The 18,435-nt window shown below is 41.9% G+C and overlaps 1 protein-coding gene across 1 annotated transcript in view; it reads left to right on the top strand.

Moving 5' to 3' along the window:
* Positions 1–18,435, top strand: part of LOC139279656 (synaptotagmin-7-like) — a 287,107-nt gene that overhangs the window by 52,124 nt on the left and 216,548 nt on the right. The window contains exon 6 of the mRNA XM_070898762.1: positions 12,022–12,144. Within this exon, the coding sequence (XP_070754863.1) occupies positions 12,022–12,144 (123 nt within the window). The remainder of the gene's footprint in view (positions 1–12,021; positions 12,145–18,435) is intronic.

Genomic DNA, 18,435 nt, shown 5'->3' with positions numbered 1-18,435 from the left:
ACCGCAAGGTTTAGTGCTGGGACCCCAGCTACTTACAATATATATTAATGATTTAGACGAAGGAATTGAATGTAATATCTCCAAGTTTGCAGATGACACTAAGCTGGGTGGCAGTGTGAGCTGTGAGGAAGATGCTAAGAGGCTGCAGGATGACTTGCACAGGTTAGGTGAGTGGGCAAATGCATGGCAGATGCAGTATAATGTGGATAAATATGAGGTTATCCACTTTGGTGGCATAAACAGGAAGGCAGATTATTACCTGAATGGTGACAGATTAGTAAAAGGGGAGGTGCAACGAGACCTGGGTGTCATGGTACATCAGTCATTGAAAGTAGGCATGCAGGTACAGCAGGCAGTCAAGAAAGCAAATGGCATGTTGGCCTTCATAGCGAGAGGATTTGAGTATAGGAGCAGGGAGGTCTTACTGCAGTTGTACAGGGCCTTGCTGATACCACACCTTGAGTATTGTATGCCGTTTTGTTCTCCTAATCTGAGGAAGGACATTCTTGCTATTGAGGGAGTGCAGTGAAGGTTCACCAGACTGATTCCCGGGATGGCAGGACTGACATATGAAGAAAGACTGGATCGACTAGGCTTATAGTCACTGGAATTTAGAAGCATGAGAGGGGATCTCATAGAAACATATAAAATTCTGACAGGACTGGACAGGTTAGATGCAGGAAGAATGTTCCCGATGTTAGGGAAGTCCAGAACCAAGGGTCACAGTCTAAGGATAAGGGTAAGCCATTTAGGACCGAGATGAAGAGAAACTTTTTCACCTAGAGAATTGTGAACCTGTGGAATTCTCTACCACAGAAAGTTGTTGAGTCCAGTTTGTTGGATATATTCAAAAGGGAGTTAGATGTGGCCCTTACGGCTAAAGGGATCAGGGGGTATGGAGAGAAGGCTGGAGTATTGAAGTTGAATGGTGATGCAGGCTCGAAGGGCCGAATGGCCTGCTCCTGCACCTATTTTCTATGTTTCTATGTTTCAATCAGATACCCCCTAAGTCTACGCTGCTCTAATGTATAGAGTCCCAACTCTTTTAGCTGATCTTGATAAGACTTGGAATTAGTTGATTGGCCCTCTTCTGCACTCTTTCCAGAGCCTCAATCTCACCCACCATGTGAGGAGACGAAAACTGGACACAGTATTCCAAATGCTACCCGACTAAGGCCTTGTACAAGGACAAAGCAGTATGCCTCGTCTTATACCCAATTGTTCTATGTACCTTTAAGGATGTATGCACTGGAATGTCCAAATCTCTTTCTATCTCCACTATCTTTAATGCCTTTCCTGGAGGGCATGTTGAGCATTTGCCCTGCCCACATGCATAACACTGCACTTATCTTAGTTATACATCATTTTCCAGTCTTGAGTCTAATCACCCAACTCATTAAGATCTGCCTGAAGCAGACGAGCATCTGCTACAGTTCTAACACTCGCACAGATCTTGGTATCATCTATAAATTGTGCCCCCATCCCCAAAATCCAGATAATTAATAAAAATAATAAAAAGCAATGGTCCCAACACTGATCCCTGTGGGACACCGCTGGTGACCGATCTCCAAACAGATCCAAATCCATCTATAACTACTCGTTGCCTGCGTCCTGCCAGCCAGTTCTGAATCCAACTCAATATATTTTCACTAATACCAGAGACTCCAATCTTATAGAGAAGCCTCTCGTGCGGTACCTCGTCAATAGGTTTTTGGAAATCTAAGTAGACAATGTCTACTGAGCTTCCCTCATCCACCAACTTTGTAACTTTTTCAAAAAATACAATTAGATTTGTGAGACATGACTTTTTTTTTAATGAACCCGTGTTGGGTGTCCCTAATATGTCCCTCCCTATCCAAGTGTTCATATGTTGCATCCCTTATGATTTCTTCAAGCATCTTACCTATTATTGATATTAAACTGATGGGCCGGGTCTGTCTTGTCACCTTTTTAAAAATGGGAACTACATTAGCCTATTCCAATCTGTAGAAACCATTCCAGAGTGCAGTGATTGTTGATTCTAACAATTTTTTATCGGGACAATCACCATGTTACTCTACTTGTTGATAGAAATATTCCTGAGTCACTACATCAAGAGTGGGGCATGAAGAAGTTATGGAATGACAGCTTCTACCCAAAATATGTAACATGACCACTCCCAGATTGCCTTGAACCAGCAGTGTAACATGGGTGACTGAAAAGCACTGGTAGGTGTGTAGATATTTCCCCTTATAACTGAGAGAATGAGGGCCAATTGAGCAAAACCATTTTTTCACATTTAAGGTGTCATCCAAAAGTTAGCTAAGGAAAATATTTCATGGACAAGCCATGAGGAGATGCTAAGTCTACTTCCAAAACACTGCTTGAATATGCTGTGTGGAGTTAGGGGAGTGTGCTGAAATAAGTATTGTGAATCAAAAATTTGAGATGGAGTATTCAAAAAGAGACCATGCAAGTCGATTTTGACCACTGTTTACGATGAAGGTATGCCGTAGAACAGACAGTTCAGCTTTTGACAGCTGCTGGATCCCACAGTTTGAGGTGGAAGTAGTCAATGGAACAGACTGTCAGAATAAATCAACCACCTACGATTTGAGATTGTATCCTTTCACAGAAGAGGCCATTTGAGGTTAAATTCTGACCACTCCCTGAATCCATAATGAGACTGTGCTGGAACCTGTTCATGGTTCAATGAGTGTGTTTAATGTATGCTTTTCTGTTATGCTGTAAATAAACCTGGAACCTGGATGTTCGATTTTGTCCAGTTACCTATTCAGGACGATGTGCTGCATTCTATTTAGAGAACCCTGACTGAGTTGACAGGTTTAAAGGAACATTGGATTACAAAGCATGTGAAGGCGGCTTAAATACCCAGAATTGTTCTTTTTTCTGAATGCATGAACTTTCTGCAGAAAAATAAAAATACTGAAAGTGTAATTTTTAAACCATCACAAATTGTAATCAGACCATTTACATTCTAATACCTAGCTTCTCTGTTCTTCTGAGCAGCAGTATTTCTTCTATTGTATTAGTAAGACTGCATCAAATCTCTCTCAGGCTTGCAACTGATTAAACTATCAATGAGCCTCCTTGGCATGAAACTTTCTCTAAACGTTGACACTTTGATTTAATTGTGCCCTTATATAAGAATAGAAAAGCAGAATACTTTTAAAGGTGAGAGACCAATAAATGTTGATATTCAGGGGGATTTGGGTGTCCTTGTACATGATCACAGAAAGTTAACGTGCAGGTACAGCAAGCAATTAGTAAAGCAAATGGTATGTTAGCTTTTATTGCAAGGGGGTTGCACAAGAGTAAGGAAGTCTTGCTGCAATTATATAGGGATTTGTTGAGACCCACACTTGGAGCACAGTGTACAGTTTTAGTCTCCTTACTTAAGGAACAATATGCTTGCCTTGAAGGGGGTGCAATGAGGCTTCACGAGATCGATTCCTGGCATGGGGAGACTATAACTAGAGGGCATAATCTTAGAGTAAGATTGAGATGAGGAGAAATTTCTTCTCTGAGGGTTGTAAATCTGTGGAATTCGCTGCCTCAGAGAGCTGTGGAAGCTGGGACATTGAATAAATTTAAGACAGAAATAGACAGTTTCTTAAACGATAAGGAAATAAGGGGTTATGGGGAGCGGGCAGGGAAGTGAACCTGAGTCCATGATCGGATCAGCCATGATCGTATTAAATGGCGGAGCAGACTTGAGGGGCCGTATGGTCTTCTCCTGCTCCTATTTCTTATGTTCTTGAGAGGATCGTACTATGAGGAGAGATTGAGTAGAATAGGCCTATGATCTTTGGAATTTAGAAGAATGAGAGGTGATCTTTTAAAATGTATAAAATTCTTAGAGGGCTTGACAGGATAGATGCGGAGAGGATGTTTCCCCTGGCTGGAGAGTCCAGAACTAGGGGTCATAGTCTCAGGATAAGCAATCAGTCATTTAGGACTGATGAGAAGAAATTTCTTTGCTCAGAGTTGTGAATCTTTGGAATTCTATACCCCAGAGGCCTGTGAATGCTCAGTTGTTGAGTATAGATTTTTGGACATTAAGGGACATGGAGATAGGGAGTTGAGGTAGATGATCAGCCATGATCTTATTGAATGGTGAAGCAGGCTCGAGGGGCAGTATGGTTTACTCCTGCTCCTATATCTTATGTTCTTGTGTTCATGCTATGCAAAGGAATTATTTTACCTGTGAGACACTAAAGATAGGGCAACAAAAATGATTCCAGATTTTAAAATGATAAAAAATTAAGCAAGTTGTTCTCGAGCTCCTCTTATGGCTCAGTTAGAATGGCTGATCATAACCTAGCCATACAGACCAGCTATTATTTCCTGACTGTACACTTGGTCGGACCAGGCCTGTGTTGGAGGGAGTTGCCTACTCCTGATTGTTATCCAGTGATCCTACTCATTGCTAGAAAATGTGTGAGTGTGGAATTTCAGCTTGGCTGTGATGCCCCCTTCAGACAACACTTGCTGTTTCAGCTCCCAAAATTTTCTCTGCAGAATAAGTTACCAGGCAAAGTTACCAGGTGTGAAGGAGATCAAGAAACAACTCAATGGGGGAGATTGTTGCTTTCGACAAGGATGATAAAATTGTAGGTTTCCTTCATCTTCCACAATGGCTTGTTAATGACTACTCATCTATTTTACTGTCAACTTGTATCATCTGGCTCCATTCCCGCTTCTAAATCAGAATGTTTGTGGGTTCCAAATCCACTATGGACATGAGCATATAATCCTGGCTGACATTTCAGTAGGGGAGTGCTGCACTATTGGGGGTGCTGTCTTTGTGATGAGACACGAGAGCAAGGCCTTGTCTGCCTGTCCCAAATGGATATAAAAGATGCTGTTGCATTTCTTGAAGCAGAACATGGAGTATCCTGGGCAATATTTCTCCCTCAACCAATACCATCAAAAATTGATTAACTAGCCATTCATCTCATTTACTGTTTGTGGGACCTTGCTGTGCACAACTTGGCTACTGAGTTTGCCATCAGTGACAATACTTTAAAAGTAATTAAATGATGGTCTAGCACTTTTGTGATGTCCCGAGGATGTGAAAGACACCAATTAAATCCAAACTTTTAAAAGTTTCAGAATGTCCTTTACTTCTTCGCGGTTACCATGTTTACAGTTATATGGCCACAGGCACAACTTTGTATCGGTATAGTTTCTCATGTGCTATAGCTACTGCTCGTCTGGTATCGAGTTCCTTATACCACCTAGCCATGTTTTTCTTCTTCTTCCTCTGGGTTTTGGACATTTTCTATTTCCCAGCATGATTGTCTTTCTGCTTGTCTCCCTCCCTTCTGGCTAAATGTCACCTAGTACCGGGTTTTGTTTCTTCAACTTGAAATGTCACAGTGCCTAGCCTGTCACACAATTATTCATTATTCTGCTTTGTGTGGTTAATGGGACTCCCCACATCTCCAACAATACCAACCTTTCTGCACACACCTTTTGCAGTGTTCATGTTTAGCACCTGAACAGAGCTTCAGGCATGTGATAGTTATTTCCGACATTACAACAGTGACTATACTTCATTGGCTGTAAAGCGCTTTGGGAAGTCCTGAGGTTGTGAAAGGCGTTATATAACTGCAAGTCCTTCTAATTTCCTTCAGAATTGGCCTCATTCTGCAAGATATACCTGTATGCCACAAACTGTCTCCTTTGAGCTCTCTCCCATGCCCCATCCAGCTTCACCTCTAACACTAGGTGTTGAGGAGCTCATGGATTTCCTCATCTTCAAAGCTGAAAATAAAGGCTCAGGTACCTCAAAGTCCTGCTCCATTCGCCCCCTCCATGCGTGAGCTCTGCCAAGTTTTACATAAGAACATGAGAAATTGGAACAGGAGTAGGCCACTTGGCCCCTCGAGCCTGCTCCGCATTCAATAAGATCATGGTTGATCTGATCATGGACTCAGCTTCACTTCCCCGCCAGCTCCCCATAACCCCTTATCGCTCAAGAAACTGTCTATTTCTGTCATAAATTTATTCAATGTCCCAGCTTCCACAGCTCTCTGAGGCAGCGAATTCCACAGATTTACAACCCTCTCAGAGAAGAAATTCGTCCTCATCTCTGTTTTAGATGGGCGGCCCCTTATTCTAAGATTATGCCCTCTAGTTCTAGTCTTCCCCCATCAGTGGAAACAAACTCTCTGCATCCACCTTGTCAAGCCCCCTCATAATCCCATACATTTCGATAAGATCACCTCTCATTCTTCTGAACTCCAATGAGTAGAGGCCCAACCTACTCAACCTTTACTCATAAGTCAACCCCCTCATCTCCGGAATCAACCTAGTGAACCTTCTCTGAACTGCCTCCAAAGCAAGTATAAATATGGAAACCAAAACTGCATGCAGTATTCCAGGTGTGGCCCCACCAATACCCTGTACAGCTGTGTAGCAAGCCTTCCCTGCTTTTATACTTCATTCCCTTTGCAATATTTATCCTAATCCAGCCTCAATCCAAGATATCATACAGCATCTCCCTGTCCTATCTATGCTGCAGCCCTTATCTGACTCATCTCCATGAAATCAACTAACTTGACTGCTTCGTTGACCCCTCCCAACACAGTGCTTAAGTCCCTTTTCTAAATCTATTAGTCGTGAACATAGTTAACTGCTCTCTTTCCTTAGACCTTATTTTACCTATACGTTAGTTGTACTCTGTAATCTAGGGTCCTAAATAGTAGAATGTCCTGTCCTAAATTCTAACTCTCTCTTTGTTTGTCCACTTCTGTTAATCCCTTGCTAAATATAATTAATTGTGTTTTCACTTTGAGTCCATAACAGCTGCTTACAGAAAGTACCAGACTGTCCCGTAATGCTTTAACTCCCTCTTCGTTACAACTATGAGTATAATGGCACCTGCATTTTTCAGGTTATTAAACTCTCTTTCTTGTGTTCCTATTTGAAAATGAGGAGTAACGTTATAATCATCTTGGAATGCACATTGAACAGGCAGATAGAAAGGATGCATTTTTTTGTTGGATAGTGTCACGTTACACACTGCGATATGTGTGAGCACTCGGTCCGTGCAGCAGAGCAGGTCTCCAGTCGTCCTGGTTAACCCTTGCCATTGGATAAAGGCCTAGTTCTGTCAAGCCCGTGTGATACCTGATGTACAACGTTCACCACACGTTAAAAAAAATCCACGCACAGGCATCTTCCACCCCCTCAATTGGAGTTCAGGATTGGAATATCGGGTCCTTCATTGAAACATCTGTGAACTTGTTTGAAAGCAAGTCATCCTCGTTCGAGGGACCACCTGTGATGATGATGACACTTCATTTATTCAGGAGAATCTTGAGAAGTCTTGCATTGCGTTTGTGATATTGCTTCTGTTCTGTAGCTTCCTGTGGCTGAGGTACATGTCCTTTGATATCCTATGAAGCAGTGAGTGATAGGAAATGTCATGCTTTCTCTAAGATCAGCCCTGGGTTAAAGACTGAGTCGTACCTGGCCTGTCCAAAAGCCAGATTTCTCTGCCTAGCATGTGATTCTGTTTATGATGGCTTCAAGCAGCACCTTGCTGTTATGTGGAATGAATGCTATGGTTCAGTTATTTATGTATGCCCCATTATCTTTCCTGGGTGTTGGTACAAACACTGACTTTCTCCATTCATCTGGCCATTTTTCTGTTTCCCATATACTCTTGCAGATCTTGATAAAGTCTCTGATGATTAGATCTCTTGAAATATTAAAAATTGCCCATTGCATTAATGAATCAGAAGGTCACAGGTTTGGTTCTCATTGTGAGATAGTTGATCTCTGCTGGAGCAGCAGTAACAGTGCTGCCATTGACCTCGGTACTTCTTGAGATAGAGAGGTGAAAATTTGGCAAGTGAGTGTGTCTAAGACATTGAGTAAGGATAGGATTAGGCTTAGTTGTAGAGTGACATGCCGATTCTGACACTCGCTGTCTGGACTCAGTGCTTGGGTGAACTATGAGAGGATTCTCATGTCAGCCAGAGTCGCAGCTTCTGGGGAGGGAGGCGACATTCCCCCAAAGGTTTTCCCAGTCACTCACCATAACGTTGTTGGAAGAGCCAGGAAATGCCAGAAGAACAGTGTAAGCAATGCTCAGCCCATTTTTCTCAGGGTTTTCTGCAGCTCTCTCTCTACTTATGGTGGGCGATGGAGAACCCCTGCAGAAATTCACTTTGTTTTTCAACTAATACTAAGCTGTGGGACAAAATTATCATATTTGTAAAGGGTATTCTGCAGCACAGAGGAGAAGAGAGAAAGAGAGGTTGAGAAAAATAATTAATCAATTTCCAATTTTTAAAAATCATCATCATAGGCAGTCCCTCGAGTCGAGGGTGACTTGCTTCCACGTCAAAAAGTTCACAGGTGTTTCAATGATGGACCTAATATTCCAGGTCTCGAACTAAATCTTGAAGGGTGGAAGATGCCTGTGCGTGGATTTTTTTAATGTGTGGTGACCGTTGCACACCAGCCACCACACGGGCTTGACAGAGCTAGGTCTTGGTCCAGTGGCAAGGATTACCCAAGACGACTGGAGACCTGCTCTGCTGCACGGACCTAGTGCGCACACATATCGCAGTGTGGGCTGGCCTGTGCTTCTTCTGGGCCCCGAACTCACGCCTCTCCTGGGCCCCGATCACGTGCCTCTACAATCTCTCGCGTGTACCTGCCCACGCTCCAATCAGCAACCTGGACCTTGATGACATCACTCTTCACTATAGAATTGAAAAGGGACAAAAAGAAGCCTCTGTGCCTTCTAAATAAGATGCAAATGTTGGATGGTCCTTTAGTAACTTGAGTTGTTAATGTGCAATAATTAAGGTTTCCAATACCATTGCTCCAAAGTATAGGAGCATGCTTCCGTGTACTTGAACTCCTGATCTCAACTGTATTGATCTGGTGAGGCGTGAAGCAGAGGCAAGCTGTCGGAGTGAAAAAAAATCATGGGATAGCCAGCACTGAGTTGGCTTCACGCACCTGTTAGATAGTGAAGCCTTACTCTTGAAGCCTTACTCTCTACTCCGAGCTCCGACACGGCAAGCGAGTCCCAGGAGGGCAGAGGAAACCCTTCAAGGACATCCTCAAAGCCTCCTTGAAAAAATGTAACATCCCCACCGACACCTGGGAATCCCTGGCCCAAGACCGCTCAAAGTGGAGGAGAAGCTCCGGGAAGGCGCCGAACACCTCGAGTCTCTTCGCCGGGAGCACGCGGAAGCCAAGTGCAAACAGCGGATGGAGCGCACGACAACCCAGGCACCTCACCCACCCGTCCCTCCAACCACCGCCTGCCCCACAATAGATCCCGCATTGGTATCATCAGTCACCTTAGAACTCATGTTACCGTGGAAGCAAGTCATCCTCGACTCCGGGGGACTGCCTAAGAGAGAGAAAAGATAACTCGTTCAATCTGGGATTGTGTTCCTTGAACCATCTTCTCAGTCATAAATGTGCAGCACAAGGAAGTCTAAGAAAGAGGAGAAAATATCTAAAACACTAATTTGCCAACTAGACGGAATAACTCTGATTCTCAGTTGGAGTAAGTGTTCCATTATGGAACAAGGGAACGGCAAATAATTACAGTATGCTTATTTACCTACTTTAAGAACAACTCCTTTGGGCTAATAATTTACAGTCTGTAACCAATTTTTCCTCCTCCTCCCAACACCTGAATTGAAATATGCCTTGCAGTAGAAAGAATAAATTGATAAGAAGAGCTCTTTACCTGTCAATCAAGTCAAGGTTTCTCTTTGTCCATGGTGTCTGAACATGTTACCCAGCTTTATTCAAGCTATTTGAGATTGACCTGTTTGTAAATGGTTGAAGTTCTCTGGTATGTTTGCGAACTCAACTTTTGTAACAAATTCTCCTTTACAGGCCAATAACTATTATTAGTGAGTAGAATTGAAAAGTCCAGTCCACTTGCGTCCAGTCAGCCTAGTCCTCTATATTATGCCAACCCTTTTCCTGTACACACCTGTTGTGTGACCAGGTAGCTTGAAAGAGAAAGCACTATATTCACAACTCCACAGTCATAGGTTTATTATCATTAAGCAACCTGGTACCGCCAATCCTTGAGATCTCGTAGTACAGTACTTGATTGTAAAGTAGAATTTCTTACACAAGAGGAAGGCCCATTCTTATCAGAGCAGAAAAGAAGAGGCTTGAACGTTGATTCAGTGGGAGATGTGTGTTAACTAAGCACGGTGCAGCATCAGTCTCAGAGAAGAAGGTCTATCTGATTTTCCTGAACTGCTAGCAGAATGAGAATGCTTGAAAACCTTTTTAAGAGAACAAAAATGCAAGAATGTCAGAGAATTAAGTAGTTGTTGACAGCGCAGAGGTAAATGTTACTGGTGCTTTATCCTGAAAAGCTGTTAATGCCCGATTCTGGAAGTGTCTCATGATCCTGATCGGACTGAAGAGTAATATCTAACGTGTTTTTCACTTCTGTTTTCAACCAATTTTTCATGACAAAATTCCAGATTTGAAGCTTATTCGCGATCACTTTAACTTGCTTTCATTTGAAAGTTGACAGAATTGTTATCCGCATAATTTTTCAAAAACGTGTTTTTCTGAGTTTTGTAAGATTTGGTTTTATGTGTCTCTTTCAGCTGCACCTGGAGGTGGTCTGGTGTGATCTGTAGCATTTATTTCTTGTCTTCTCACATGCACTATATAACCAGTGAACAAGATGAACTGTGAATGAGTGTGCAAAAGAGTTTCTTAAATCTTTTGTAACATTAAATTTGGTCTCTGATTTTTCACCTAGAATAATTTTCCCTGTAATATCTATTACCTGCTTTCTATCTGGACTTTTGTTTAAAAAAAATTAAAACTCCCAGAAAGTTCTAAATAAATTAATTGAAAATGGACTCCCCTGATACCTCAGTTAGAAAGCGCACTGCTAAGTGTGGAACTGAGTCATACAGATCAGGAAGGTCCCGCATTCAATCCCCAGGCTGATCTCAGCTATTGATCTCCAATTTGCCTCAGCATCCTTAGGCTACCAAGAGGATAAATCATCTTGGGTTCATGCTCATGTACTCTACCGTGCTGGAACCTGTGCATGCAGGGACAGGATCAGACTTAACTACGGTGCATCCCACACCCCCACCACTCGCCATCTAGGATCACACCTGGACAAGGTGGGTGACGAACACCTGTGGGACTGGACAGCCAGTCAGAATATTTGGAGGGTGGGGGGGAAATAGATTAACTTGAAAGGGGTTAAGATCTGAAACCAAAGAATACTATACCTTATGTGTCCATATGACAATAATCAGAGGTCAAAGAACAAGATTTATTTGAGCAGTTTTATTCTATACCTATTCTGTTCATTCCAAATGTTTTATACATTGTCTTTATTTTTAGTTAAAACCTGTCTCTAACATGAAATTTATTTTTTTTGCAACTTAAACAAACAAGCCATTTGACAGACTATTCGACTGTGCGGAGCATCACAGCTGAGTCCAATCCTGTCCTCGCCTGATATTGACCCATTCACATTTTCCAGCAGGAGTTGTTGGATAACAATCAAGCGGGAACCCTCCTTAGCTCAAGGTACTGAGGCCTATTGCAGTGTCCTTACTACAATCCCAGCTGAGACCAGAACGTTTTTTGCTTAGAATTTGAAAGATTCTTTGTTTGCAATCTCATGCAGGTTTTCAAATCAATCCATTCTATATAATAATGAATGAGTTTTTAAATCAAGTGCTAGTTTTGTTTGTCACTTCATGCATCTGAACTTGCACAATTATGACCATTAATGTTCTTTTTCTACTGGACCTAAAAGGGACTTGTTCGTTCAACCCTCTCCTTCCATGGCATGCACACTTATCTCCAACTCCTGCTCCCTATATCTTCCATCAACATCACAACCCTAATTCTAAACTAGTCACATTTGGTACAGTTGAGTCCAGACCAGAGTTTTACCTCTACCTGTTGTATATTGGAATCTTTCTCTCTTACCTACCTCTCTCTCCCTGCCCTGTTCATCTGAATGGGTTTCTTCAGTGAAGGCCGGATGGTGGTCCTTTCCCTGGTTATGGGTTTGACAGAACAAGATGACTTTGCAAATATTCCTGATCTACAGACCAGCAACAGCCAACAAAACCAAGGCATGCAGTCAGACAAAAGGTATGATTCTGACAAAAAGGAAAAGAAAATTGGTCACAGTATGAATTAGGAGATGAACACCAGGAAACACGAGCGAGTGTTTTAGGAAAGATAAATAGTGATCATGCATAGGTGTGAGACTAAGCTTTGTGTGTACGCAATATGTATGCATTGTGCTAGTGTCTTGAGTGTGAGAGACCAGTTCTGTGTGTATCTATTTTGTGAAATATGCCAAATTGGTGCATTTTTCTTTTGGAGAGGCAAACACTACAGTAATTTCTGAAGATAGCTATATTGGACTTGAACTAGTATTAGTTGGCATTACAAAATCCATGAGATGGAAGATAATGTATAACAGAAAATTATGGAATTGAAAATCAAATTGTGAAAAGCCCCCATAAATTGCGAAAATGGCAGCCAAATTGACCAAAGCTCCTCACGTTATTAGTAACCTTACATGCTTAAATTCCCTTTTACCATGTCTGTGAAGTGCAAAATGTCCATACTTTGAATGTCACAGAAGTTGCTGGAGTTAATTTTTACTTTCAACTAAAAAGTGGTTGCTAATTCCTGCTGTTTTTATTTTTCCTGCTTTCCTCTGTTGGTCCCCTGTCTCTCCCCTACTTAGTGTTGGTATCATCCCTACTGATTCCTGTCATTGCACCCTTCAACTGATGACGTCGATTCTACCCCCACTTCCCCACCATACCTTGTCCCACCAATTCTCAATGTCGTTCCTATCCCCCATCCGATAATTACAGACATCTCCTTTCCCTCCTATCACTGACTCGTGGCTTAGTTATCCCCACATTGAATTTTTGGTCTCACCTCCCCTCCTTGACTCAGAGCATCCCGTTCCCCTGTCCTATGACACCACTAATATAAATCCAGCTCTCTAGCACTATTGGATTCATTTAGCTCCTCATTCAGCACCCAATAATAATGGCTGTATCTCCACTCATTAATCCAACGTTCTCACTTTGTGAGTCTTCGTAACTTCTCTTAGCCAACAACCCATAATAATGGCAGTCCCCTTAAGTTAGACTTGTGCTCACAGTTGGTTCCCTCCAAAACAAAATTAATCATAAAAACGTTAAACATTTTGGTATTTGAATTTTTTTTTTAGGTGGTACCCATAGTAACTTTTGCTCTTCAAGTTTCATCAGGCAATGTAATGAACTGTATCATTTCTGTCTGCGTAACACACTGTTCAGTTCATAGTTTCCATCTGTGTAATGCACTATAAGGTCTAAAGTATCCACTAGCTGAAGCATGTGATGTGTAGTACCTGCACGATGTGGGAGTTGCAGGAGGTTTTGTGTGTCCAACATGACCACATGTGTGAAAAGTGTCACCAACTGTACACATGTTCAAAATCGCTTAACTTGAAGAATAACTGGCAACACTCTGTCACATATATACGGTGTCTAGAATGCACACTGCAGATGTGGTCACCCGCAGTCAGAATGAGTGGGGGGGGACAAAGTGGGTGACCATCCATTAGGGTGATGAGAGGAAAAATGAAGCAGGGATTAGGTCCCCTGAAAGTGTTGAACTGATGAACAGGTACTGGTGACATTTGGGCCCTGACTTTCCGGATTGGAGGATTCCCGCAGGAAATGCCTCCGATCGCAAATAAAATGCCCGCGCACCTGGTTGTCCGGGAGGTACAGAGATTCGTGGTCCTGGGCCTCTCTGGGTACCCAAGGGTAGAGGCAAGCGCCCCCAGGGTCACATGGGCCGGCCCAACCAATCAAAGAAGGGAATCCCCATTCATGCTTATAGGGATTCCGTATGTACAGAAACCCCATAAAGCATGAATGGGAATACCCAAAAAAATACATCTCTACTTCAAATAAATATTTTTTTAAATCATTACATATTTAAAATTAATTAAAATGGCATTTAATTAAATATTTAAAACAAAAATTTATTTTAAACATTTTTTTAACACATTTTAAAGAGACTAAAAATAAACTTGCCTTATTTCGTAGGGTTTTTATTTGTATAAAAGATCGATTGAACGGCGTCACTCACCGAGTTCACGCCTTTTTATTGTGTGGAAGGGAGGGGGCGCGGGGCAGGCTGGAAGTGAGGGCAGAACACCCAAGATGGCGGCGGGAAGTGGGAGCAATGCGTGCTGGGAATGAGGGCGGGACACCCAAGATGGCAGCGGGGAGTGGGAGCGATGCGGCCTGGGAGTTATAAAAGTCTGACGGGACTGGACAGGTTAGATGCAGGAAGAATGTTCCCGATGTTGGGGAAGTCCAGAACCAGAGATCACAGTCTAAGGATAAGGGGTAAGCCATTTAGGACCGAGATGAGGAGAAACTTCTTCACTCAGAGAATTGTGAACCTGTGGAATTCTCTACCACAGAAAGTTGTTGAGGCCAGTTTGTTAGATATATTCAAAAGGGAGTTAGATGTGGCCCTTACAGCTAAAGGGATCAAGGGGTATGGAGAGAAAGCAGGAATGGGGTACTGAAGTTGCATGATCAGTCATGATCATATTGAATGGTAGTGCAGGCTCGAAGGGCCAAATGGCCTACTCCTGCACATACTTTCTATGTTTCTATAAATGATCGATAAAACATTTTTCAAAAACTCTTGTGGTGGTAAAAGCAGGCCTAAACTTATAATCGGTATAGAAATAGCAAGATAATGGAGGCAAATGCATGACTGGAGAGATGATGTTCAGGGAAGGTTCCAGAACATTGGGACCAGCTACAAGACAGGAATGGCCAGAACAAGGTGCACAAGCTTTACCAGAACAAGGCTGGGGCCAGTGTCATTGTTCAGAGTGCAATTAGTCGAGTGGGGAATGATCTAAATTAATAGAATGATGAGGTCAAACAATATGAGGAAAGCAAAATGAATATAGGAAAGGAAAGAAAGAAAATTAATGAGTACTGCAAATCAGAAGAGGAATTTAAAAGTAATATTTTCCCAAAAATTGGAGTCAGGATTGAGTAATATGTATATAACATGTATATAACATGTATATAGCACAGAGTATCCGAAACAAAGAAACATTAATAACTATGGAGGGTTATGGTGTAGTAGTTGTTTAGTTTGGACAAGGCTAGGAACTTATTATTCTTCGTCACATCAGGAGAGATGGAGAGAGCTAAAAGGGGTGTCAGTATTAATAAAGGATTGTATCGCAGTGCTAGAAAGTAAGGATGATCTATGGGTTTGGGTGGAAACAGAATCCATATGGACAAAGTTGATTAATAGAAAGAGAAATAGTACAATTCTCAGTGGAGGTGAGATAGAGGGATGGTATCTGTAGTCCGTTCAGAGAGATGTGCAATTATACTTATCGCAAGTTAGGCTGGAATAAAGGCAATGCATGTGGTCAAAATGGATTATGCTTTATAAAATGCATCCAGGACTGTGTCCTAGATCAGTATGTTTTTAGTGCAACAAGGAAGGAATCATTGCTTGAATTAGTTCGGCGAAATTAATGGGACCAATAGCTCATGTGGGAGCAAGAGAAAGATTGGGAAATAGTGACCACAAAATAATTAGGCTCAATGTGAAAATAGAAAAGGATAATGAAGAGTGGAGGATAAGGACTCTGGACTGGAAAAGTGCAAAGTTCATTGAGAGAAGTAAGCAAACAGGATGAGATTAGCAGTGGGGAACCTTTAAATATGAGGTGGATAGAGTACAAAATACTCTACATGGTCAAAATAAGGTTACTCAAAGGATAGAGTTCTGTGAATAAATGGAGACATAAAACTAAACTGAAAGATAAAAGGCTAAACTAATACAACTGTGTCTAGCAATATGTAAGAAATTCCTGAAAGTGTGGTGTGGAAGTGGAAAGTGAAGTTGGAAACGCTGAACCGGATTACGAGAAATATTAAAAGGAATGTTAAAGACTTTTATAAGCATATTAAATGTAAAAAGATAATGAGAGTATGCCTGCTCAAGGTTGAGAGGGGGATTAGTTATGGAGGAGGAAGGTCTGGATGGCAGAGATATTAAATATTTTATAAATGGTGGTGGAAGTGACAATGTAGTTATGCTAAAGGAGTATGTGGAAGCATTCTTAGAGATAATATAGGATTTTCTTCTGAAAAATTAGCAAACGTGCAGATAAATTACCTCATTTTGGCATGCACTGTAGACTCTTTAAGGAAGTCAGAGAGAGGAAAGCAGAGAATCTGAACAGTTTGCGTGGTTAGACTTTAAACTATTCAGCATAACGCACCTGTTCAAAAGGGGAGGGAAAGAAACGATAGGCCAGTTAGTCTAACATCAGTCGAAAACAAACTCTTTGAGTTCATAATTCAAGATCAAGTAGTTAGCATTTACTCATGCATGGGATAATCAAGAACATCCAGCATACTTTTGTTAAAGGCAAGTCATGTTTGACAAATGTAATTATTTTTGAAGTAGTGGCTGTATAAATAATGAATACAATAGATGTGGTATAGTGTTTGTGAATTTTCAGAAGGCATTTGCCAAGGTCTCAAAGAAGGCTAGTTACCAAAGTTCAGGCATGTGCTATAAATAAAAATGTAGCAGCAGGGATAGAAAATTGTTTGCAGACAGGAAACAGAGTTAGGATTAATGAATGTTAGGGTTTGCAAAGACTTCAGCAGGGCAAACACAGATTAGAGGAATGGGCAGACTGGTAGCAGGTACAAGTTAATGCAGAGAATTATAGGTAAAGCATTTGAGGAAGAGCAAGGGAAATACAAACATGATGAAAGATGCTGAAGAATATAGAGAAACATTTCTAAAAGGACAAAGGGTGTTAAAAAACAAGCCTGTAGGCTTTGTGTCTTAATGCAAGGAGTATCCGCAATAAGGTGGATGAATTAACTGTGCAAATAGATGTTAACAAATATGATGTGATTGGAATTACGGAGACGTAGCTCCAGGATGATTAGGGCTGGGAACTCAACATCCAGGGGTATTCAACATTCAGGAAGGATAGAATAAAAGGAAAAGGAGGTGGGGTAGCATTGCTGGTTAAAGAGGAGATTAATGCAATATTTAGGAAGGACATTAGCTTGGATGATGTGGAATCTATATGGGTAGAGCTGCAGAACACCAAAGGGCAAAAAACATTAGTGGGAGTTGTGTACAGACCTCCAAACAGTAGTTGTGATGTTGGGGAGGGCATCAAACAGGAAATTAGGGGTGCATGCAATAAAGGTGCAGCAGTTATAATGGGTGACTTTAATATGCACATAGATTGGGCGAGCCAAACTGGAAGCAATACGGTGGAGGAGGATTTCCTGGAGTGCATAAGAGATGGTTTTCTAGACCAATATGTCGAGGAACCAACTAGGGGGGAGGCCATCTTAGACTGGGTGTTGTGTAATGAGAGAGGATTAATTAGCAATCTCATTGTGCGAGGACCCTTGGGGAAGAGTGACCATAATATGGTGGAATTCTGCATTAGGATGGAGAATGAAACAGTTAATTCAGAGACCATAGTCCAGAACTTAAAGAAGGGTAACTTTGAAGGTATGAGGCGTGAATTGGCTAGGATAGATTGGCGAATGATACTGAAGGGGTTGACTGTGGATGGGCAATGGCAGACATTTAGAGACCGCATGGATGAACTACAACAATTATACATTCCTGTCTGGTGTAAAAATAAAAAATGGAAGGTGGCTCAACCGTGGCTATCAAGGGAAATCAGGGATAGTATTAAAGCCAAGGAAGTGGCATACAAATTGGCCAGAAATAGCAGCGAACCCGGGGACTGGGAGAAATTTAGAACTCAGCAGAGGAGGACAAAGGGTTTGATTAGGGCAGGGAAAATGGAATACGAGAAGAAGCTTGCAGGGAACATTAAGGCGGATTGCAAAAGTTTCTATAGGTATGTAAAGAGAAAAAGGTTAGTAAAGACAAACGTAGGTCCCCTGCAGTCAGAATCAGGGTAAGTCATAACGGGGAACAAAGAAATGGCAGACCAATTGAACAAATACTTTGGTTCGGTATTCACTAAGGAGGACACCAACAACCTTCCGGATATAAAAGGGGTCAGAGGGTCCAGTAAGGAGGAGGAACTGAGGGAAATCTTTATTCGTCGGGAAATTGTGTTGGGGAAATTGATGGGATTGAAGGCCGATAAATCCTCAGGGTCTGACGGACTGCATCCCAGAGTACTTAAGGAGGTGGCCTCGGAAATAGCGGATGCATTGACAGTCATTTTCCAACATTCCATTGACTCTGGATCAGTTCCTATCGAGTGGAGGGTAGCCAATGTAACCCCACTTTTTAAAAAAGGAGGGAGAGAGAAAACAGGGAATTATAGACCGGTCAGCCTGACATTGGTAGTGGGTA

This window comes from Pristiophorus japonicus, chromosome 14 (assembly GCF_044704955.1).
Source record: "Pristiophorus japonicus isolate sPriJap1 chromosome 14, sPriJap1.hap1, whole genome shotgun sequence".
NCBI classification, from domain to species: domain Eukaryota; kingdom Metazoa; phylum Chordata; class Chondrichthyes; family Pristiophoridae; genus Pristiophorus; species Pristiophorus japonicus.
The sequence above is the reverse complement of the archived record's forward strand: the minus strand, read 5'-3'. Positions and strand labels throughout refer to the sequence as shown.